Below are 23,776 nucleotides of genomic sequence, written 5' to 3'. Positions count from 1 at the left end.
TGATGGGAATCACACACTGTTCCACAATCGGCACATGAATGCCCTTCCAACTGGCTACGAAGAGAATCCTGGAGAGGATCTTCCGGAAGATGGCGAAGGGAATTGATTGGAATGGTTTTTTACCGTATAAAAATAATACGTTTATTTAGAATAAAATTCATAAAATTCTATAGTGAAGATTTGCAGAAAACTTATTTAGTAAAATTATTTAAATACTTCCCGCTGCCTAAATGGAAGCTACGCAACGAAGCTGAGATGTGAGGAAGTATTTCTTTTTTCTTCTAATTGAGGAATATAAAGCTACTTTTGGGGGATGCTGTGAGGTCTTTAGAATCCAAAGACATCTCCCTCTTTGCGGAAATCTGCATTTCCATAGATTGCTGTGTCGTTCTTCTTGATGGCGCAAATGATGGAGCCACGGTAATTGTAGCGATTTGTCTTATGGCCCAGCTTCTCCAGTCCATCCACCAGATAATCCTCCATACCGTACTCATAGTCCACCCACATGGGAATGAGTTGATGATGGAAACGTGGAGCATCAACGGCCTCCTTGACATCCTGTCCAAACCACAAGATTCTCATTGTTGCCTGAAATAATAAGAATTCTTTATTAGTTTTCTTCGTTTTCTTTCATTGCTCGGCAGGAGTTTGAGCTTTCAGTCTCACCATGGCTACAGCTGTTGTGATCTTTGTCCCTCCCGCAGCCCCAATCACCAGCTTAACATTCCCATCATTGCCAACGACAATTGTGGGGGACATGGAGGAGAGCGCCCGCTTTCGGGGGCGAATGTAATTAGGCGGGGATCCCGGAAGACCAAAGTAGTTTTTCAGTCCGGGTGAGGAGAAGTCATCCATGCCACTGTTGAAGATGATCCCTGTGCGGTTGCCCATGTTCCCACATCCAAAGCTACAAAGAAAAGCATTTTTTTTTAAATTAAAAAGTGATATGCAGACCTGAAGAAGAAATAAAAAACTTTCGAAACGTCATAAAATTGTTCTCTTTTATTCAATCTGCTTCGAAATGCCTTGAAAGCAGTAAAATTTAATTAATCTTTGTTTTGAAACCTAAGCAAAAAACCTTTCTTCCTATTTTAAAATAAACCATCGCGGTATCTTATCGCAAATTTTTTACGTCTGATTTGCCAGCTTGTGCTGATCCCTTGATAGTAAGTTTATTATCAATTTATTTGCTTTCTCAAAGATTAATTTTTAAAAAAAATTAAGAATCATTCTGACCTCTAGACGGAACTAATTAAAATTTTAGATTTTCATAAAAAAAATTAATAAAGACAAACAACTTACTAGAAGTTAACGGAGCTAGTCACAGAGACGGCATCTCCATTGGGTGCTAGGAGAGAGATATGAGCTGTTCCGTGATCTTCAGAAATGTGGAAGTTTCCTCCGTAGTCCTTTGGCTCTTGGCTTGTGAATGTATCCTCAATCTTCAGCCTTATTTGCTCTGCATACTCATCCGATGTGAGATCGTTGATTAGCTGGGTAATGTCCACAAAGTCCGGATCTCCGATCTCTGTTCTCTTACCATAGGTCCACTTAAAGGCCTCAATGATACGATGGTACGTTCTGATTGTCTCATTCTTTGTTGCAATATTTTCCGGGGTGAAGTGGTATCCTGCACAGGAAGATCACAATTAAAAAAAAAAACAAAATGGCGGAAAAGCTTCGAAATCTCACCTTTGAGGATCTTCATGATGAAGCCAAGAAGAAGCCCGCTGCCTGGCGGTGGAATGATGTACATTGTGTCCCCATTCATTTTGATAGGGATCGAGTCTGACCACTTTACGCGGTAAGCTTGAAGATCTTCCCGCGTGATGATGCTGCCTAGCTCTTTGAGATCTTCCACAAAGAGATCCGCCAGAGTTCCATTGTAGAGATCAGTCCCACCATTTTCAGCAACAATCCTCAATGTTTCACACAACTTTGTAGGGCGCACTATGCTTCCCATTCTCCTGAATGTTCCGGTGGTTTCATTGAAGAGCATACTGCGTAGCATAGGATCGTACTGGATGCGTGGATTGATCTTTGTGGAATCCTCCATATGACGACTCATGGGGAATCCCTGTTCGCACACTTTGATGGCCGGAGCAACGAGATCCCGCCACGGGAGACGCCCAAAGCGCTGATGCGCCTCCCAGTAGCCCATCAATTCACCTGGCGTGCCCAGAGACAGAGGGCCCTCGATCGTCGTATTGGGATCATGGAGGTGCATGGATTCAAAAGCAGCTGATGCAGAGATCTCCCTGGCGTCCAACGTGTAGGCCTTCTGTTGATCACGTAGGTAGAGGTTCATGATGAAGCCACCCCCAATGCCCATGCTCTGCATGTTGGTTAATCCCAGGCAGAACATGGTGGCAATAGCTGCATCCACCACATGTCCGCCGCGCGTAAAGACATCCCTATAATTGCCAACAAGAAGATTTTTAAAAGAAAAGCAAAGAATGCATCTTAAAAGTCAAAAAGCTTCAGGAAAATATCGTTGGAATGATCTTTTTGGACACTACTGCCAGTTTTGAGTGATCTTGATCATCTGCAGATAATCAAGATCGTTAAAATTATTGAAGTAAGGATTAGATTCTTGGGCATTTCAAGTTTTGCGAGGGAGAGAAGTGAAAATTCAACCATTTTGAAAAAGGTAACTGTAAGACACGCAGCCATTTTGAATTTTTGTTTATAAAAGAGATTAAGGTAAAAGTTTTAGTATTTATTCTTTTTTATTTACTTAAAGTCTTATTAATACTTTTCTTTATTTTACATTTTTCTTTTCAGATTAAATCAGATTAAAATTTATTATAAAAATTTCAGTAACAAAATTAAACTTTAAAAACTTAAGGTGGGCTTTCAACAGTCTTTAACAGTTTCAAAATAATGTAGAGATCATAGAGAAATCAGTCAGTGTTTGATCTAATCAGTGTCTAGCGATGGAGTATCAGGAGTATCAGAAACAGAATCCTCAGACTGATCAGATCCATCATTTGCGCCCTGAAGATATGTCCGCTTGAAACATTGGCGAATGATGAAGATGAATGCAGTCTGATCGATTGTCTCCTCCACCCCAACGCCATTCATTAGGACGTTGACGAGCTCTTCCGGAACGTTCCAGTTGACGTAGTTGATGAAGATATTGACGTACTCAAAGGGGATCATCCCTGTTTTCTCATCATCGAGTGCTTGGAACCAAGTTATAATGTTCTCTCGATCAACTGATTCAATCTCCTTCATGAGCAGAACGTATTCCCCGTACCAAAACTTCATCGTTCCGACCTTCCCGGAAGTATCTTCTTCTTCGCTGTCTTCGGCCCATTCTAGATTTTGAGTCAGAGCTTTGCGAGCAAGTATCCCATTGATGTATTTCTTCGTAATTGAAGGAAAGTTCATCAAACAGACGGCCATTTTGAAATCATACTCATCAATGAAGTCATTGCATTCGTCATCGAGACTATAGAATATCAGTGAAATCTCCTTCAAAAAATCAGTGTCAATGTCATCAAGGAAACTTTCATGAACTTCTTCGGGTATTGGTGAGTCCGGAGTGTTTATTGCAGCAGCCATTGCACGAGTTTCTGAGTAAATTTGAAAAATTGTCCTGTGAAAATACCATTTTGTGGATGCGTTTGGTAAAGAATTGTAAAGATCAAAAAATTAACGAAAAAATTGATAAAGTTCTTCACGAAACCTACCTTTAGTGATTGTACAGAAGTAAAAATAAATATAGAAGTATTTTTTTCTTGTATTTAACTTATAATTTTCAGTATAAACAACTTTTTTTCTAAATTTTTTACGTTTGTGATCTGAACTTTGGGGATCTTTAGCTCTGACTAAAGTTTTGACTCTTTTGACATGTTTTGCATTTTTTTTGCCTAAAGGATCCTCAACTCATTATCAGCTTATAATTGTTATCAAATAGACATACAGCGCCCTCATTTTCCGTAAGCGTCCATAGTGGAGAATTTCATAAGTTCAGTTTCACAAGTACAGGTTATATCTATGATTGTAAAAACTGAAAAATTCTTATAGAACATTCCAAGGACATTCCTGCGGAGATCATTGAATCCCTCACAAATGAATAAAATTGCCATTTATTCTCTTTATTTTATGTTTTAATTTTCTGCTTGAGATTTAATTTACTTTTCGGAGTACTAGCGTGGTGTCAAGGTCTTTTCGGTCTTTTTTTTTATTTATATTTTCGATATTTTCTCAACAGTTGAGTGCTTTTTGCATTGAAGAAGTTCAGTGAATTACTTTCTGGGTCAATGTTTCCTGTTGATTTTTTTCGGGAAGTAAAAGAAAATCCCTAATAAAATGAATAAACTCCTTCTTCCGTTTGTTTTCTAATTTTTTTTTCAACCACCTTCTTTCCCTAAGCGAATCCATGATCAAAATTACATTTTTTTGTTTAATAATTTTGTTTAGGGATTGAAAATAAGATTGAAAGTTTAATGCTTAATAAACGTTCTATGCTTGCAAGAAACTAAGATTGCTAAAATTGCTATAAAAAATGGCAAAAAGCTCCTTCACACGAATTCTTAAAGTTCAGCATTTTATAATTTAAGGAAGTCAACCTAGGGTAGACCCTTGCCTTATTCCCAGTGTGTACACTGAAAAAAAAATCTGCGTCAAAACAGCCTATCTCGCGGGGTCGCTTCTATTGAACTCTGCTCTTGCCATTCGCAGTAGTACAGCTGGAGGTCACATCAATGGAACATTTTCTCCGCTGAGAGACAAAGAGACTCATTGGATGTTTTTTTTATCAATTCATATTTATTTTGTTTTTCATTTTACAATCTAAGTTTATTTTATTTTTTTTTGTATTTCACTCTTTATTCATAAACTCGATAGATTGGTGTTTAGTTCAATTAATATAGCTCCTAAAAACTACTTAACCGAGATATTTTTGTTTTAATTATCAATAGTATAGTTAAGATTTATCATTAAACACAGCAATTCATGTCTTATAATCTAAAAGATTTTTTTAATAGTAGATGAGATGTCGGATGCAGGAGGGGATTGTGGTAGATGCAGGATGATCAGATGTGTAGCCTGCAGCTCAATCCGGCGTTGATGTGTTACTGCTGGGCGGTCGGTATGTGTCGTGGTGAAGGGCACTGGAGTAGAAGGTGGTACTGAGGAGCCATCGGGACAGCATTGAGGCCACAAGACCTCCGGAGTAGTGCTCCTCGGTGTGCTTTGTCTCCACGTCAGCTGGCGCAGGGGCGAGAATCACCGCTGAATCAGCTGGAGTACACATGACCGGAATAACAAGATTATTCGCCATTGCAGCTTCTCTCTTCTTTAATTTTTTTTTGGTTGTTTTCTTTCTTTTTGCAAAGAAACCGAAGACGAAGAGAGATGAAGGAATGTGCGATGCCCTGCGCACTTCCTCACACACTACCTATCTCACACAACTTTTATATTTTACTTTTTATATTTTTTTTGTTTCGCTCTTCGCACTTTGTTTATTTTGTTTCTTTTTTTTTGTTTAACCCTGGGGCTTTTTTTTATTATGTACGTTTTTCGCTGCTTTATTTAACACGAACACACACAGAAGAGAAAAATGTGCATATAGAGTGGAATATTTATATCGTTATTTCAAGAGATAAAGACACATAAAGGAAAAAAAAGTCTCAAAACTTTTGTGTTCACGCACAAGTTTTTTTTAAGGTGGTGATTTCAGTTCTTCTTTGGGGCAGGTGTTTCCTTCCTGTTGTTCTCAGTATTCATCATTTTTGTCAAGATCTTTCGTGAATGTCCACTGGGATCGTGATGATTTGTATGTGTGCTGGCTTCCTTCTTGGATCTCTGCTTGCCACTATGTCCCGAGAAGATGTGCTTATCGTGGTCAAAATTGTAGTGTTCGTATTCGTCAAAATGAACTTCGGACATCTTATTGCAAATCCACACGAAATTCAAGATTAGATTTCTCTTCTTAAGTTCAAGTTGATCCTTTGCAAAGTTGTTGTGCAACTCAGAAGCACTATACTTTATTTCGTCGATGTGGGAGCTTTTTTCACACACAAATTGCCAACTTTTCTCGCAAACTGCGTCGTTAGAAATCAAGAATGTAACTTTTCTTTCTTCAAAAATGGTTCTTAAAAGCGCGTATACTTCTACACTTGTATTGCTTCAATTAGTTTCAACTCAATGGTGTAATTGGCTTCTCTTTGCAATACTTTGTTTCTGTAGTATTTAACACTTTTGCTTTGAATTTTAATTCAAGTGAATAGAAACGCTTCTTGCGCACGGATGTTCGATGACTACGGTAGCCTTGGAATTAAAATACTAAAATCGAAACTCAATTCGTGCTGCTATTTATACTCGGCAGCGACACGATTGCGCGAAAACACACAGGAGTGGGGGTATCCATATCTCGACACATTTCAACATCACTCCACTGGTTTGTGTGTATGTGTTGCCCACAAGCGCAAGTGCCGCTGTTTGCTGCGATTTTGCGAGAACAAAAAGAAGCTGGGATGAGACGGAAAATCATTCTCCTACTCACCAGCTGAAGATTTTGCCGCGAAGCTGGGTAAGTGTGTGTGTTCAAACGAAAAAAACTGGCTTCAATCCCATAAAACGACGTGCTTCGTGAATAAAACATACATTATAAACTCATCATGATGTACAGTACAATCATGAAATTCACGAACTTTTAGCCCCAAATGTATCCCCAAGATCCCCAAACTTCCTCCCACTTTTGACTGGGTTTTTTTTCAAACACGTACGGCGATTTTGAACGTTTCCCCGCGAATTTTCATCGATTTCAACTACTAACGTTTTCCATCCATTTCCGTATTTTTCCCCAACTTATATAGGTCATACAAACAATTTTCCATCTATTAATATCAAAGCGAGGCACAGACCTTCCTCAGCCACGACAAAATACCGCCTTCAATGTGAGATTTTTTTGTTGTATTATACAAAACTTGTGTGATATACCTACAGTCGTATACGTGAGTCGAAGCATGAGGCACAGAAACGTGCCATTGAAATTGGCTAATAATGGAAAATTCGAGAAAAAAGAATATTCAAGACTCTCAGATGATGAGAGGGCGGAAGAATAAAACTATTAAAATTCAAAAAAAAAGTTAAAATATTATTCAAACCGCCATATTGATTCAAAACGTGACGATGCCGGCAAATGAAAGCAGTTTTGTGCATTTTATTTTGTAAAAGAAAAGGGGTAAGAGAATGTTGACCAACAGTAAATTAGCAGCATAAACTAAAAGTTCTTTTTACAACTTTAACCTGTTTTGCATGGTTAAATAAACATGTTTCGTGACATATTTAATGAAATTGAATTAAATGGATGAGCGAAATTTGCACAAACTAAATGCATCGCATGTTTTAATCGTTTTTTGTTGTGCAGGTAAAATATTCTCTGGATTTCTTTTAATTATGTCTGTGATTTGTTGAGAATTTCTGTAAAGAACAGCAAATATGAGAAGGGAAGAATTTTAATTTCTTAATTTGTCAGTTGAACGATAATGTTTATTTCATTGAAATTACCAAAATTTCAAATTATTTTAATTGTTTTTGAAAAGAATGATCAAAGTTTCATCAATGTAGCTAATTTACGGCCAAATATTCTTTTTCAAGCTTAGACTAGACAGAGTGCCTAAAAGAATGATCTAACGAACATGTAATGTTGCGTTATACATTTCGGATCTCATTGAGCTTTCATCAGTAGATAAGAAAATTTTCTAGAAAGCTCAAAATTGATCTCATACCATACCTGTCTTCATTATAATTTATATTTGAAAAAACTGCGCATTTATCGTTCAATTTGTGATAGTCGAAATATCATTCAATGGAAAAAAATTGAAAACCCAACCGGCTGATAAGATTGTTCCTTCCGATTATGCTAAAAAAAACACAACACGCGAAAGGCCAAATGAGTAAATTTGTCCACTTTGTTGTGGTCAAACATTGAATTTCAAAACACAAATTCGAACGAGTTGAAAAATGTACAGATGATGTTGCATAATTAATTGCCGGCTTGTAAGCGCGGTAAATAACCTCAAAACTATTTATATTGTTGGAACTCAACCGCTGAGGTTCTTTTTTTTTGCTTCCACGCACACCGGTGTATGAAAGCATCGCGAGAAAAGGAAAAACATTCACACAGAGCTAAGAATAGATTGGGAAAAATGATGAAAAAGTCAAGAGAAGATTTTTTTCTTCATGATTCTTCATCATTCGCGGGATAATATTCAATTTAGAAACTTATGTGATGGAACATTAGAAACGTGTTTTTGCACAGCTCCTCCTTCAAAGTCTTGTAAGAAATTTTGCAAATATTTTGGTTTTTGTCGCGTTCTCTCGATCACGTATTTTTTTTGGCAACACCGCTCAAAATATCAAATAGAACGAGATATTTTCTCATGATTGCTGCGCAGTATCGTGGTCGTGGTATTATATATTTTGTTTAAAAGAGTGAAGATCGTTACCCACAATCACAGAGAAAAGTGTGATCACACGAAGCAGCTAAAAGAAGCAATTCACTTCATAGCAAAGGCACACAAAATGTTGATAAGTCTGCAAATTATATTGTCGGTTTTTGTTGTGCTTTTTCTGCTGAGGGCACGCTTTGGGGTCGATGGTGGATTAACAGTATTGTTTGCAAAAACAAAAAAAAAATTGACTTCTCTCCTCTGCAATAGACGCGATTCATTTGTTGTGATAATGTCCGTGGTGTTAACTCTTTGCCATTTTATTACTCGCCATGATGATTCTTTTGCGGAAAGTGTTAATGATCATTGCAAATATTTGGCAAATGATGATGGAATTAGAGAAGTTTGAAAAATAAACATGGTTGAACATCTAATGCCGCGTACATAAACATAACCTCAAACATAAAAGAAAAGTTTAAATTTCAAGTAAATGGACAAGAAACTTTTTTTTTTGAAAACTATCTACTCTAGAATATCAAGAGTAAACGAATTTATTGTTCGATAGATAACTCTTAAGATGTTTAATTGTTAAGCATTTTATAAGATTATGTTAATTACCGATTAACACATGGATAAAAAACTTTTAAAAAAAAGTCAGTTTAATTTATGTTATTTTTATTTTGTAAAATCTGTAGGGGTATTCTGACAGAAATCTTTCAAAGTGGAAAAATGTTTTTCCTTTCATAACACACATACTTTTCACAGGATTTTACAATATCAAAAACCTTTTTTTTTTAATATGTTTTTTTTTTTTCAATAAATAAAAAAAATATATTTTCACGTTTTATTTTCTTTTAGAACGAAATCAAGAGTAATTTGGTTTCCGTCTTTCAAATTGGAAATAAATTGGGTGAATTATCTCCTTCCGAAAATACGTCTTCCATGAAATTTTAATGAAACTTGTCCACTATTTTATATTTATTAACTCTCCATTTCAGTCACGAACTATGTTTTTTTAATGCTCCAATTAAATCTCGCTTGAATTCGTTAAAAATAACAAGAAAACATCGCATAAGATCCTTTGTGAAATTAATTATCAAAATTGCTAAATTCATTCAATTAAAAGAATTATTCTGATTTTTTTCAGACATAATTTTTAATTATTGATGAATTAATAATTTTGCGATTTTTTTTCTAAAAATTTCTTTTGAATGCTAATTAGTTTGTAGATAAGACGTGCTTGTAGTATTGCTTAAAAACATGCATAGAGCAATGCAGGAAGCTGGGTCTATTTAAAGAGGAATTAACTATGGTGAATGTGGCGTGTTTTACATGTCCTTTTGTACCGTCTGACCTTCTCGGAATGGAAGATTCCTCACTCTCACTCTTTCAAGATGCAATTTACTCTTTCTACAAAAAAAAACTCCTGAAGCAATTGCCCGACAATGCAAGAAAGAAAAACTTTCTGGAATATTCCGTTCTGCATTGTCTTCCTCATGTATTCTCCTCCAGAAAGATTTTACAGCCTTAGGGGCAAAAATAAATGGGGGGTTCAAAAGTTTGAAAAGTTCGTTATGAACTCAATATATCGTGCGATGGGAACCTTTTGACCTCCCCCAATGCCGTCACATCACATAAATTACTCACTAATGACTCATTATTTTTTTAATCTCTCAATTTCGTTACATTTTGCTATATATTGGCTAAATGAGGGGAACATTTTATAATCAAATGTTTACCAATTCGTGAGCCGGCTTTTTCAGCTGCGCATTCAAAATAAAACAACTCATACCATCTCAAAATAATATGTTGCGCAACGTGATCAAATGGCCCCCGCGGGCACAGGGGGGATGATTGACAAAGTAAGGTGATAAGAGTAATATGTAGGAAAAAAAATTTTTTTTTTTTTTTTTTTTTTTTACACTGCCAAATGGGCTTATATTTGCATTATCTGTCTAATACATAAGTAAAGACAATAAATACAGTCAACAATAATTTCGAAACAACACTATTACACTGGTAAGAACTGCCACTGCGTCCTAACCCCAATCAACATGACTCCTGTGGGCAACACTCAGGGAACGGGCTCCCATCGAGACGGGAGATCAAGAGGGTCAAATCTTTTAAGCCTTTTGTACCTAGGCCCAGTAAGCAGCCGAGTGGCCAGATTGTTTGGATGAGTCAGGATTCTTGATTTGTAACGAACACTAGCATTTGTGATTTCCTCGTACACTGAAGGGACTTCTAGATCCCTCTCAATAGCTTCATTTCTGATGTACCAGGGAGCACCAGAAATTCTTCTAAGGAGTTTACTTTGAAAACGCTGCAAGATGCTGAGGTTGGACTTACTGCATGAGCCCCAAATTTGTACGCCGTACGTCCATATTGGTTTAATAACCGCCTTGTAGATCAGAGTTTTAGAGTAGAGAGACAATTTGGCATGCCTACCAAGGAGCCAATTTAGCTTTGAAAGGCGTAGCTTCAACTGAGAGGCCTTGGCTTCAATGTGCTGCTTCCAGGACAACTTTTTATCGATGTGAATTCCCAGGTATTTCACATGATCGTGCTGAGGAATTTTTGTGCCATTGAGGAAGACTGGTGGGCATCTTCTCCTCTTCAGCGTGAAGGAGACATGCGAGGATTTCGTCTCGTTGACCCTTATTCTCCAAGTGTGAAGCCACTCCTGGATGGCAGAGATGTTCTCCTGGAGCTCCCTGGACGCAGTATTAGGGTTGACGTGTGAGCATAACACCGCAGTATCATCTACAAAGGTGGCCGTCATAACAAAAAAAAAATGAGGTGAAGAAAAATAGAAAACCGGCTGATTAAATGTGAGTGAAAATGGAAGAAAAATAAAGACGCAAAACATTCATTTTATCGCGAAATCGTCTCTTCGGGACTTCGTGCTTCGTGTGAATGTTTTGTATTAATTTTAAGTCCACCAAAAATACACCACCAAAGCGTGTCTCAGGAAGATAAAGTCGAGAAAAGAATTATATATTATGGTGTTCTATTACGCAACTCTCACATCATTTCATTTCCTCCTTATCTATGTCTTGTAAAACAGAGTTGGAAAAAAAATTCTGTGACGGACTAGGGTGGTTAGTATTTCGCAATTTGTGGTTATTAATTTGGGATGTAAGATTCTACATTATTATTGAATATTCTATATAATAAAGAAGAATTCGATAACAATTATATTTAAAATTTTAAAAATATTGAATATTTTAATAAAGCTTTAATAATATTTTTTCTAACTTAAATAGGTACTTTAACGATTTTAATACTCTCTAACTCGTATCCATAATTAAACAAAACATTTAAAAAAAGTTTTTTTGAATTAATCTAAAAAAATTCAATTTTTAGCGATTGAATGACTTTTTTTAATGAGAAAAAAAATCCATGACATTTTATCCCATGGCGATAAATTTTTATATGCCTCTCGGGTGAAATATTTGCGGAAGAAGCAAAAAAAATATGCAAAACAATAACTTGTTGTGACTAACAAATCGCTCAACAGACATAAAATGATATTTCTGCAATTAGCTGAATGAGAAAAATTGCAATTTTGCAGAATTCCAGAACTCTTGGAAAAAATTAGAAAATTCTGCGCAATTCTTTTCTTCTTGTTTCAATGAAATGGAAGGATAACGGATAAAATTTGAAATAGATCTTCAGCTAATAAGAAGGTATGTTAAGAAGCTATTCAGCTAGTTAAGAAGGAGGGAAAAGTTTTTAATTATTTAAGGAATATTGAGCATACAGACTATTCTAGTTTCTTCTTAAAATTTCAAATTAAATGTAATAGTAGAACACACAAAATCTTTTTGGAATCTCTGTAGACCACTACCGCCATTCAAGAAGCAATTAGAAATAAAATGGGGTTGAGGAATCTATTCCTTTTCACCATTCTCTTCAAAATTTCAAAGAGCAAAGAACGAAAATTGAACATAAAAGAAAACATTAATTATGTTCCAATGAAAATAACGTAATTTCCTTAAGTTTTTGCGTAAGATTCTTTGTTGTAGAAACATCATTGTTCGTATTATCAGTAAATTGGCATTTTATAGCGCACACATTGAGATCCGCTCTGTATTTTCTGAATGATTCATGGCAAGATGCTTTCTCAAAGAGATCCTTTGTATGCGAGGAGAAGTAAATAAATGTGATAATATTTTTTTGTAATTACAACAGCTAAGAAAGTAAAGAAACTCTGAATTTTTGTCACGTAAGGCGTTCTATGGGGGCTGTGTGAGAATAAACTAAACTGCTGTGGAGTGAACAAATTGCAACAATTTGTACAGAAAGTTGTAGATTTTTCCATCTACACTTGACTTTATGTGCAAATAGAGGTGGCAGAGTATGGGGCAGTTTAACCCTTGGAATGCGGAGCGGGGTCGTTGAACGACCCCAGCGCTATATTTCGTGTTATATCTCCATAAATATATAAGATACCATTCCCATCTTTTGGAAATAAGTTCTTTGGTTATCTGAGGAGGTTGTGTAAAAATTTCAGCTCAATCCGACCACCACAAGAAAAGTTATTAAGGAAAATGTAGAAGAAGGGAATTCAAAAATTGGTGTAACGGTCATGCTGCGGAAAATTTTTTAGAGCATAAACAACATAAAACATAATTAGAAGCATGTAAATGTGCAAAACAATAAAGAATATTCGAGAAATATTGCCATTTATCACTTTGCGGGAAGTTAGGGGAATGTGGGGAAGAGTGAAAAAAAAATTGCAGTTTCTTGGCAAATTTCTCAAAAAGAAATTGTGAAAAATGATTGAAAAATGTTTTTCCCTAATATCTCCTTCTAAGTATTTTAGGGCGGCGAATTTGTGGTGCAGGGTGCAAGAGGACTATATAAGGAATCTATAGGCACTAACCCGACAACTCCAGGTTGTATAGTTTGGGAGAAAATTGGCTTTCTTTTTGGGGTCGTTCAACGACCCCACCTTCGCATTCTACGTAACTACCAAGGCCTCCGCATTCCAAAGGTTAAACTAGATCGTATGTATAGCTAAAAGCATTTTGATGAATTTCCAACCAATAATAATCTCCTTCGAATTTCACCACAATTTATGACTTTCTGATATTTTTTCTGTACTCGTGTCTACCCTCGCCTGCAGACCAATAATGAATTCACCTTCAGCCATACGTTGTTTGTGTTTTTGTTTCCCGCGCGATTAGATTATGATATTTGTTATCGCGCCACTTTGGTGCTCCTTCTTCAACAACCTATATCTTTTCAAATTAATTTGCTTATCAATCACTCTCGTTGACAAGGTTTTTTCTTTATACACAATTTGAAAGAACGATAGCAAGTTTATACAGAAATGTTCAATATTTGTGTGAATATTCTCTCATACACTTTTCCAATGAAACTTGTCTCTTGTCCGCATTTTGAGACACACTCCCCTGTGGAAGAATTTGATCGCCAACTTTCATGGAAAGTTTTATCAACCCGCATTTTTTCTGTTTGTTTATGAAATTAATGCTTTATGTACCTAAACGGTTTGTATATAGGAGTAAATGGGCGTGTAGTAAAATTGTTATTTACCCCCTTCACCAATTTATGGAATTGCACGGTAATTTTCATGATGGATTGTAAAAATTTATTGACATTTTAAAATAAGTTGTTTAAGGAAAAGTATAAATATAAATTCAAATGCTGCGTTTTTAGTAAAAGGAGTTTATTCATTTCAGGTTCTACTTTTCTTTTTTACTTTTGATATTATTTTTCTCAAACTAACTTAAACAGCTTCCTTGATTATGCATCTGGCATCCTTGGAGCACTAATGCATTTGCTTCTTGTGTGAAAATATAAAAGGAGATAGACTGGGGGCGTGGTTTATAAATTTTTCAAAATATTTCAAGATCTTGAAGATTTGGCTTTAAAATAAGAGAATTATTGTTTTAAATTCTTAAAAATTGAATAATAGAGAAATATAAGTTCCTTGTCTCAAGAACTGTTAAGTCTACAAAATTCTACAAGACCAGAAATAGAATCATAAATGATTTATAAATACTTATTTTTCAACAAGAACTCTATAAGTGTTGCACGAATATTTGTGCCACAGACTGTTTTAAAAATAAAATCCAAATTTGGCAGTGTCCTCGCTCACATGCCCCTTATCGGGTACAATGTTCGCTATCAAATGAGTTCATATCATACGTAATGCTCAAGATTCCACGAGTTTTTCCTTTTGGGGTCATACAAAATTTGGAAATGCCACTCACCTGCCAATGCGACTACACACGTCAGAGTCTGAGCATACAGCGGCATTCTGGAAGACGTGCTGAGTCGATGGGGACGGTGGCTGTGGTACTTCTGGATTGGGTGGGTGCAAAACCCCCTTTGGCGCCGGCTTGTCTACGGCAATTCGCCACCAGTTTGGCGAATAGATGCCCACATAGAAGGCTAGGGCACACAGGGACAAGAGAATGCCGGCTGTTCCCAGGAGCACTGCCCTGTTGCAGTAGCTCATCCGAGTCCAGCAGCTACAGCATCTGAAAACAAATTTAAAAAAAAAATGAAAATCTATTGGGGGCATGGAAAATTTCGCTGGCATGTGGGGTCATGAACCGGGCATGTTTGTGTGGCACACTATTTGAACATGAGGAGCAGTGCCATGATGTTTTCCCGCCCTATCAGTTGCCGTTGCATCTGACGAATTTCAATTCCCAGATTACATCATCTTCCTCTTCCTTCACGGCCGCATTCCGCGCTCCATCGACCGACCACAATATGGGGAGGGGGTGCACGGGAGGGTCATCATTGACATGAGGCGAATTATTTACAAAGAAGACTCAACTATATAGCACAAAATCAATAGCATAAACTACAGGGGGTGCTTTCTATGAAATTTATGATTTTCTCTTTAATTTATTAGAAAGAATTGCTTTAGAATTTTCCCAGAATTCTCTCAGAATTTTCATCTAAATTTTATTTTAATTTGAATATCATTTTCAAGTTTTCTTTCCGATTTTATTTTGGGAAAAGTTCAAAAATTCATGGATTAAATAAAATATTCAAAGATTATTTGAAATTCGCGCAAATTTTCACACAGCACACACACTGCTATAGAATATTTTCATACAAACACATGCAAGGAAAATGTTTCATTGATAACGAAAGAAACAAAACGAGGAATGAATTTGCGCCGAGAAGTATGCAAAAGTGAATTTAACACTTTGGTGACCATCTAGTTTTGATTCTAATTAAAAATTTTACTTCAATTTAATATTTTTAAATATAAAAAAATATTTTCAGGGGTATTGCGATTGTTATTAAAAATCGTTCAATCGATCAATTTTAGTTAAGTTTACAATTTTTTATTAAATGGTAAGAAAAATTATCATTAAGACGCTACAAAGATAATTTTTTGTCCTTGATTAACAAGGAACTAAAACTAAAAATAGTTTGGATTAACGCATAATTCATTAAAAGCAATAATGGGTTAATAATAACGTAATTGCTGAAAGGCCAAAAAATCTTATCTAAACCCGAGATAAGGTCAAGCCCAGAGAATTTTCATCACAATGAGGTCGACTTTCCCAACAAATATTCTTCATTAGGGGTGGGCATGGAGTCAAATTGCTGATAAGATAAAAATGCCATTTGAACGCGTGCTCACATGCCGGGGAATTTGTACTTCAATCTCTCCAATAAACAACTCAAATTTCACGATAACATCTTCTTTTCTTTCGGTAACTGATCCAACTTTTTTCAGGAGAATTTTCTGCTTATTGTTTATGTCTCGAAAGAGAGAAGAATTGTTTAAGAACTCAATGTATTGATTGATATTGGGTTAATAAACCTAAACATATGACTTCTTGGGGCTTTTTTTTTTGGGGGAAAATAACTCAATAAAGATATTTTGTAATCTTTTGAAGAGCTGTCGTCAGTCACGAAATCGGAGCCTAATAAAAACTTAATGTAATTAGATAAGGCTTTGCGTGTGAATCTTCTACTTTTTGGCAAAAATTTCAGAATCACAAAGTCTGAGGATTTGTTGAAATTTACAATGTTGATAAGGGAGGAAATTTTCGCCTGGTTTACGCAAATTTGATTAGAATGTCTTATAAATATTTGTAGAATTGTATAATATTTTTGAGATAAGATTATTTTTTAAAAGAAAAAATTTCCTTCAAAAGTATCAGGGTATTTAACCCATTCTGACATAATGTCGCATTTTTGATACAATTTAAAATAAAAAAATAAGGAGGAGGATTTTCAAATGATTAGATATGTCAACGTTAGACAAGAACCATCAGTTGTAGAAACAAAACATCAAATGTTAGAAAAATAATTGTCAAATGTATGAAGAGATACATTTTAGACGCTAAAAACAATTAAATTAATAAAACAATTTAATTAAATATTAAAGAAAAAAAAACAAATTGAACGAAAGCGTCTCATTGGTTATTAAAGGGTTAATTTAAAATTTCTAGCTAGACTAAGCAGTTCTATCCAGAAGAAATCATTTCATTTTCTACTTCAATTAAACTTTGTATTAAAAATTGATAACTCAGTATTTCCCATGAGGCCATGAAAGGGTTAACTCTCCTGCGTTAATATCAATTAAATTTCTACGTATTACTTGAATGGAAAAATATAACCAATCTTTCTGAAAGCTAAAAAAATAAATAAACTAAATGCTTGGAATGAGGTTTTAGTCACCAAAAATCTTCAAATCATCAAAAAAATCTTTTTTTTGTGAATCTCATTTTGTCGCATTTCGAAATGTTTCTTGAAATCCTTGAGCACATCTTCAAAGCCATTTGAGCTGTCTGCTCTGAAGAGCCTTTTGGCCCTTTCTTATTATTTACCAATTTCAACCGTCTGCCGTGCGATAAATGATTTTTCTTAATTACTTTTTTTTTTACAAGTTCCCATCCCAGTGATTCCAGAGGTAAAAATCTGTGACGGTCAATGATAGGGAAATTCTCTCTCTTGGAAATCTGTGCGTGTAAATTGTTTTTTTTTTATGTCTTCTGTGAAATTTTAGCGCGCAAATATTCTTCCATTCGTTTCTTTTTATTGCATACATGTCTCATGAAATTCCATTTGTGGGTATTTGGCGAATGATTAGCAGCAAAATTTTACATCTCGTGGAAGGTCGAGGAGACATGAGCCACACCACCACCACCTGTATTGATTGCGTCGCGTTGCGGGGAGATTTATTTAATGAGAATCTCATTCATTTGGTATTAGATATGTTGGGATCAGCTGGGTGATATGTTGTGGGAAAATTGTAATACGTGGGGAATTTTTGTGAGCTGATAAGAGGATTAATTTGCATGCACATTGCAAATATCGCGGAGAAATTGCGCGAGTTCATTCGTGGAGTTCAATGCCAAATCAATATTTCGTGCGGCATTATTTTATCATCCACCTTATCAGTTTCACGCGGTGTCTGGCAAGTTATCTGGTACTCACTGGCTGACGAAGGCACATCTATTTTTGGGGCACTTTCCCTCGTGATTCTGATGCAAGAGTCGCGCATTCTGATCCTCTGCTGGGTCCTCCTCAGCAACTGGCGGGAATTTCTCACGTCTCCCGAAGCGACACTTAATCCCTGATTCATCCGTGAATCTCGTCATTTTCACCCCCTTCACTTCCTGTGTGTTAGTTCTGTTAATGTGGTTCAGCACCAAGGAGTTAATTCAGGGATTCGTGGAAACACTCGCACAATTTTTTTTCCATGTGTGTGATCACTTCATGTCACAGGGCACGCACTCCTGGCACACTTTGGTATAAAGAAAAGCTCTCTAAATCCGCGTGGTGGAGGAACGTTATCGCGGGTAAGCCTTACGCAATGATTTGGTTGGCTCTCCTAGCCCAGATACCCCGACAGCCCGCGTGCTCCGCAGTGACTGGGAGTCGGTGTTTGGGCACAGCTGGTGCCTGCCTCCATTTCGGGCAGAGTGTGTGTGAGGCGATGAGCTTCCAAAAAGTCACTCGAATGCCTCTGGTGTGCCTCTTCCGTCACCCAATTGGCCCACACACGACCAGCCACGGAGTGACCCTGAGGAGAGGCACAAACACCACACGGGAATGTGTGCAGGATAGCCCCCAATGTGGCTCATCGTCGCACACACATCTCGCGGAAACTCCCGAACTCCTCTCTTGCACACAATTTTTGGATCATCTTCCTTAAGTTTTTTTTTTCTCTTCTCTTTTCACAAATATATGATAAAAGTGTGAAAAAATGAATGAGATATTGCCAATGAACTCGTGACTGCGCGCGCGCGCCAAATTCGTATCGTGAAAGAAACATTTTCACGCACACACTGATAAATCACACACGCATACATGCAATCTTTCATATACAAATACGTATTTCATAGGAATGGGAAAGAAAATGTGAATGAAACGTTTTCCTAGACACACGGTACAGAAGTGGCTCCGCTAAGGGGTTTACACGGTTTGTTGTAGAAAAGCGATGTTAATCTGACGTCATTTTTTACATTTTTTTTAATTCTTGGTTAGTTTATTCTAGCCGGTCGCAGAGAAAAATAAAAATTCTTAGCAAATTCTTTTTATTTTAATCAAATAAATGATTAAAATAATGTCTCACAAATAAGGAGTTTTTCCCATAGAAAAAGGGTAAACTCCTTTAGAAAAAAATTGCTTTCTATGTCCTTTGTGATATTCACAAACTCATTTGAACGTTGTTTGACGATTCTTTGCTAAATTTTAATTTTATTTGGAAACGTTTTACGTTTCTTATAATTTTTAATGATTTTTTATGTAATTTTATAGTTTGAAAATAATTTAATTTGACTTATAAAAAAAATTAAATTTCTTAAAATGTTTAGACATTCAAACATCAACCTACCTACGCCCCTGAACAGTAGTCAAGAATGCTTAAAAACGATCAAAGAAAGTTATTTTTACGATCATCACTGTAACATTTTGTTACTCTAAAAAATCTCACTCAAAAATTTCTTTTGTGATAAGAAAGAATTCTTAAGATTGAGCGATAAGCTTGTTTTCCCCCCCCCCCCCAAAACAATAATTAATTTACAATAAAAAATCTTCAGTATAAAACTATATAGCAAAGGTAATTAATAAGATCATAGCACACAGCAGGTAATTGTTTTCGGATGGCCACGTGCTTCACTACAATCGTCACAATCATGTGAATTTCTCTGTGCACATTCATCAATTGCTTTGAATTGCATTTTTCCGTTTCATTCGCGTGGGAGTTGTGTTTTTTTTTTTTAGAAAAATTTCTCTGCTTTAGAATTTACAGAGCTACTGAATTGGAAAATGGAACTATGCGAGTAAAAGCTGGGAGATTTAATTTCCTTGAGGCACTAACCTTCTGTCTTTGGACTTCTTGCGGTTGTCTTTGAGAATTCCACCTTCATCGCCTTCGGGCTCTCCTTCTGATGTTGGTTGACTCTTACTGAGGGGCTGCTCTGCGTCATCAGACGTCTCATTTTTCTCCAATTCCGTCATTTTCTGAATCGAAAGATTCCCCATTTGTTGTAAAATATTCATGACAAAGGATTTGGTAGGGGTATGGGGGAGGAAGATATTTTTCCGAACATTTTTCTGTGCTGGATTGAGGAAGTTGAATCGATTGTGTTACCCATCAATGCGAAAGGAAACCCATTACCCATAAAGACCCATTCAGTTCTCGCCTCTGCTTCCTCGCATATGATGTCCAATATTATGCGGAAATTATTGTTCACAGGTAGGTACTTCCTCTCATGCTACTGAAGAGATTCCACATTGGAGACCAGAGAGAGAAGAAATCCAATGGGATGAGTCAAAATTTGAACTCATTCGATTTTTTTTTATCTCCACCCTTTCTCTGACTTATCTGGCATGGTTGAGAGACAGTCACAAAATGCCCCGGTCAAATGTGAGAAAGGTTACCAAATGTCCGGAAAAAGAAGCAGATCAATGTTGAATTTTCTTTTATATCATTTTAGCGAACATTTCTCAAAACAATTGGAATACTTTCTCATTTTTTTTTATATAAAATGGAATTGATTAAATTGGGGTTCAAATGCGGATTTTGTGTCAATGATAAGGCATATGGGCGCCTTTTTTCTCATCGAAATTCAATTATATCTCCAACATGTGGGAAGGGGCTTTGAACTTTTGCAAAGAAATATTTTAATTTTGGTCGATCATTGAACTTTCTATTCAATTTTGGCAAAATTATTATTTTTGGTATTTTTTTTGGTTGTTTGATAACGCTTAAAATTTAAATTTGAGATCTTCGTGAGTATTCGTGTGTTGTCGATCCTCATCAGGATTAAATTATTTGAAATTAATCAACGGATTAACGGCTATTTTATAGCTTCTGAACAGGCAGAACATTTTGCGAATCTTTTGTTAAATTAATAATGTAAAAATTACAGTATAAGATAAATCAAAGAATTTACAAAAAATTCCCATAAAGACATAACAACTATATAGTCGCAATCTGGCGTCGTCGCGTGGAAGGCAAAGATTTGTTGTCTAATCGAAAGTGTTTGTGAGTGATTAAGCAATTCACGCGGCCACCGCCATGTGGACGACTGCCAGTCAAGTTCAATGCTGCCACCGAGAGAAGCTCAATTGAATAATTTTATGTTATTTTTTCGTCATCGACCAAAATGAGCCGATCGTCTCAATTATCCAGTCAAGTCACACAACTGCACCGCGACGAAGCTTCCGGCACAGGAATTGCGCGAGAGGATCGCCTCAGGAAATCAACTTATACATACAGGTGCCACCGTCTCAAGCTTGTTTGATTGAGGTGACTTTGGGTGGAAAATCGACTGGACGAAGCATTAAAACAGCCTACAAGAAGCCCATAGCACACATGAAGAGCATAATAAATGCGAAACAAATCGGTAATTACAAATTGCAGTCACGTTTTTTTTTGAACGCTATATAGAAGGAGAATAAGAGAGATTCTCAAGGGGCTGATCAGTGTTTAATTTCATTGCATTTAAATTGGAAATTAATACTAATTTGATGGGCTTAAGAATTAGAAGAAGTAAAAATTTACAATTGTGGGAATTTTCCCTTTAAATTAAAGAATTTTGTTTAACGAGTATGGCAAACAAGAAGTTCTATTTCGTGTTTCCAGCGACGTCTTAGTAATTTTTTTTTAATTCAACTTTCTAGTTTTTTGTTAATTCAAAATTTGAAAGCAAACCTGAAGCTTTTAATTATAAAAGTCGCTAGAAGTATTTTTTTTATGAAGTTGCAATTAAAATTTTAAAAGAAAGATCAATGTGTTTGATGGATGTTTTGAAACTGGCTTAAAGAATTAAATAAATTTTTTTATTCTAAATCGTGATCTTTTGATAAAACTTATTTCGGCAACGCATTGCATGAGAAATTGGGGTCTTTAAAGGGTTAAAATAATAAACTTTACTGATATGAATGAACCAATAAAAAAAAAAGCAAGAGCAACATTTCACAACATTGAAAATTTTTGCAAATCACTCTCAGTTGTGGAACTTTCTATGGCCAATGATTCACCCTTTTCTTCGTGAAGAAGCAAATTCCCTCACAGTTTTCTTCAAAATACAACCTCACACAGAGAGAGAGTCTTATGCGGAGGAGACACTGAGGTGCTCCGTATGTGGACAGGGGGAGGGAGATCTCAGCAGAGAGGTGTGTTTTTGCCTCAACAACAAAACAATCCATCAGTGTGGAGGCAACACAAAATAAGGTCTTTCCGTTTCAATGCACATTTCCCATGTACCTCACGACGATGACGATGCACTCGGGAGAGAATTCCGTTTTCCGCGCGATCCAGCACAGAATCACATTCAATTCTCCGCGAAATTGCACAAATTGCCCAACACAAATTGAGTTAAGAAAAAAAAACTTTACCTCCAATCTCGCTTTGCAGTGGCGGGAAAATTTGCTAAAAGGGGTGTTGTGTGGAAATGATCACGAGGAGATCACACTTTTTCACAAAACGCGCGCGTTTCTCTGGCGATCCGAACACTTTGGATCTAATCTTTGGTCTGACTCGCGATCGCATCCCGCGGCATTCGGATGAGCTGGGGAGAGCTTCGACAGTGAAAGAGTGGGGCAAGCTTTTCCGTTCATTGAATGTATTTTGTGTGTGATTGTTCAGCTCTGTGTTTTTCATTCTGTACGAGATTTTTTAAAAATATTTTCTGTGAAATCATTTTAAATTTTAGTTAGAGCATAACCTATAAGGTGCTTACCACAGCTAGGCCTCAATTTTTAAAGTCAGGCCAAAGTTTTTTTTTTAATCTACATTTTAGTTTCTTGAGCTAATCCTTATAAGTTCTTAAAGTCTGGATTAAATTTTTTGACCTAGACTTTAGTTTTTTTAGTCAGACTTAAGAAAATATCGTCAGACCACAAAAGTTGCCCAGAATGTAGATAGGGCTTGCCATTAACCTTCTGCCTTCGCAATTTCATGTCTTGTGTCTCATTCAGTAGTCAGGCAACAACAATATAACTACACATCATGCAAAAATCTCCTCAGAAGCTGATTGAATCAACGGGGTAAGAAGGAAGGAGAAAAAATTGGATTCAATCAAGAATCTTTCGCACACTTTTTGACGCCATAACGAGCAAATTTTTCCTCCTGTAATTTCCCCATCCCAATGGGCAAAAGATCACGAGTGGGGAAAATTCTTCTTGGGTTCTCGGGGCGAGAGAAAGACGGTTGGGATGTAACACTTTCAGCATAATTTCATTCTTATTGTTCTTCGATTTACAATAAAATTACTAAGATGTGATTCTTCTCTCCTCTCTCTCTTGGGTGTTCTTTTTGCAATTTCTCCGCATTAACAGTTACAGCATCTCTCTCTCTGAAATGCTTTTCCATCTTCAACTTCTTTTCTTCTGTCTACCCACATCGCGCCTTTTTTGTTCTCTCCCATGTGTTCTTCTTATATTGTAAGGGTTTTTATTTTCACATAATCTATAACTCGTACTTTACACATTGTTAATTTAACTATATTTTATATTCAGAAGGTGTTTCTTTATTTTGCCTGCGACATTAAATTCAACTGTTACAGCACATTGCACTCGGAGTATCTCAAAGCGTGACTCTGCGCGTGTCTCTTCTCATTAATCCATCGCGCATTCCCGTCATCCAGAGTTTTTCTTCTTCATGGATTTTCCCTTTGGAAAGATTCAAAATGCAGCTCACAGAGATTTTTTTTCTAATCCCATAATTCTTCAAGGTAAAACTCATTAAAATGCACTCAATTTTTTTTTTATTATGAATTGAGCAAAAATGCATGATTATATTGTTTTGATAAGTAAGATCAGTGCAAAGTACAGGGTGATGTGCAAATTTTATTATTTTTTTTAAAGAAATTTAAATGATTTATTCCAATTATTCATTTGTTTCATTTTGT

The 23,776-nt window shown here is 36.2% G+C and overlaps 4 protein-coding genes across 6 annotated transcripts in view; 1 reads left to right on the top strand and 3 right to left on the bottom strand.

The window, feature by feature from the left end:
• LOC129789069 (39S ribosomal protein L3, mitochondrial) overlaps positions 1–23,776 on the top strand; it is a 227,469-nt gene that overhangs the window by 114,543 nt on the left and 89,150 nt on the right. The window lies entirely within an intron of this gene.
• Positions 116–22,402, bottom strand: LOC129788991 (glutathione hydrolase 1 proenzyme-like). 2 transcript variants are annotated; one of them, XM_055825571.1, is made up of 7 exons: positions 22,263–22,402; positions 19,738–19,880; positions 14,648–14,917; positions 1,693–2,414; positions 1,303–1,630; positions 667–907; positions 116–588 (listed from the first exon to the last, which is right to left on the bottom strand). In XM_055825571.1, the coding sequence occupies exons 2-7, from the start codon at positions 19,875–19,877 to the stop codon at positions 328–330; spliced, it is 1,962 nt and encodes a 653-aa protein (XP_055681546.1). In that variant the 5' UTR covers positions 19,878–19,880; positions 22,263–22,402; the 3' UTR covers positions 116–327. The 2 variants fall into 2 exon arrangements, with proteins under 2 accessions (XP_055681546.1, XP_055681545.1); XM_055825570.1 differs by lacking the exons at positions 19,738–19,880; positions 22,263–22,402 and adding an exon at positions 17,850–18,483.
• On the bottom strand, positions 2,705–3,842 carry LOC129789130 (uncharacterized). Of its 2 annotated transcripts, none has more exons than XM_055825779.1 (2): positions 3,696–3,842; positions 2,705–3,601 (listed from the first exon to the last, which is right to left on the bottom strand). In XM_055825779.1, the coding sequence occupies exon 2, from the start codon at positions 3,565–3,567 to the stop codon at positions 2,920–2,922; it is 648 nt and encodes a 215-aa protein (XP_055681754.1). In that variant the 5' UTR covers positions 3,568–3,601; positions 3,696–3,842; the 3' UTR covers positions 2,705–2,919. The 2 variants fall into 2 exon arrangements, with proteins under 2 accessions (XP_055681754.1, XP_055681753.1); XM_055825778.1 differs by having other exon boundaries at positions 2,705–3,578; positions 3,696–3,841.
• On the bottom strand, positions 5,435–5,898 carry LOC129789164 (nuclear protein 1). Its single transcript, XM_055825822.1, has one exon. It carries the CDS (start codon positions 5,896–5,898, stop codon positions 5,686–5,688), a length of 213 nt encoding a protein of 70 aa, XP_055681797.1. The 3' UTR covers positions 5,435–5,685.

This window comes from Lutzomyia longipalpis, chromosome 2 (assembly GCF_024334085.1).
Source record: "Lutzomyia longipalpis isolate SR_M1_2022 chromosome 2, ASM2433408v1".
NCBI classification, from domain to species: Eukaryota; Metazoa; Arthropoda; class Insecta; order Diptera; family Psychodidae; genus Lutzomyia; species Lutzomyia longipalpis.
This window is presented reverse-complemented; position numbering and strand designations above follow the sequence as displayed.

What these genes read in the sequence shown, in the direction of transcription:
- LOC129789130 (XM_055825779.1), bottom strand. Translation starts at nt 3,567, where the DNA reads ATGGCTGCTGCAATAAACACTCCGGACTCACCAATACCCGAAGAAGTT.
- LOC129789164 (XM_055825822.1), bottom strand. Translation starts at nt 5,898, where the DNA reads ATGTCCGAAGTTCATTTTGACGAATACGAACACTACAATTTTGACCAC.
- LOC129788991 (XM_055825570.1), bottom strand. Translation starts at nt 18,013, where the DNA reads ATGACGAGATTCACGGATGAATCAGGGATTAAGTGTCGCTTCGGGAGA. An exon ending in GTGTGTAGTCGCATTGGCAG is followed by an intron (nt 2,415 to 14,647) that starts GTGAGTGGCATT and finishes TGGCAATTATAG; the next exon opens with GGATGTCTTTACGCGCGGCG. An exon ending in TCACAACAGCTGTAGCCATG is followed by an intron (nt 589 to 666) that starts GTGAGACTGAAA and finishes TTATTATTTCAG; the next exon opens with GCAACAATGAGAATCTTGTG.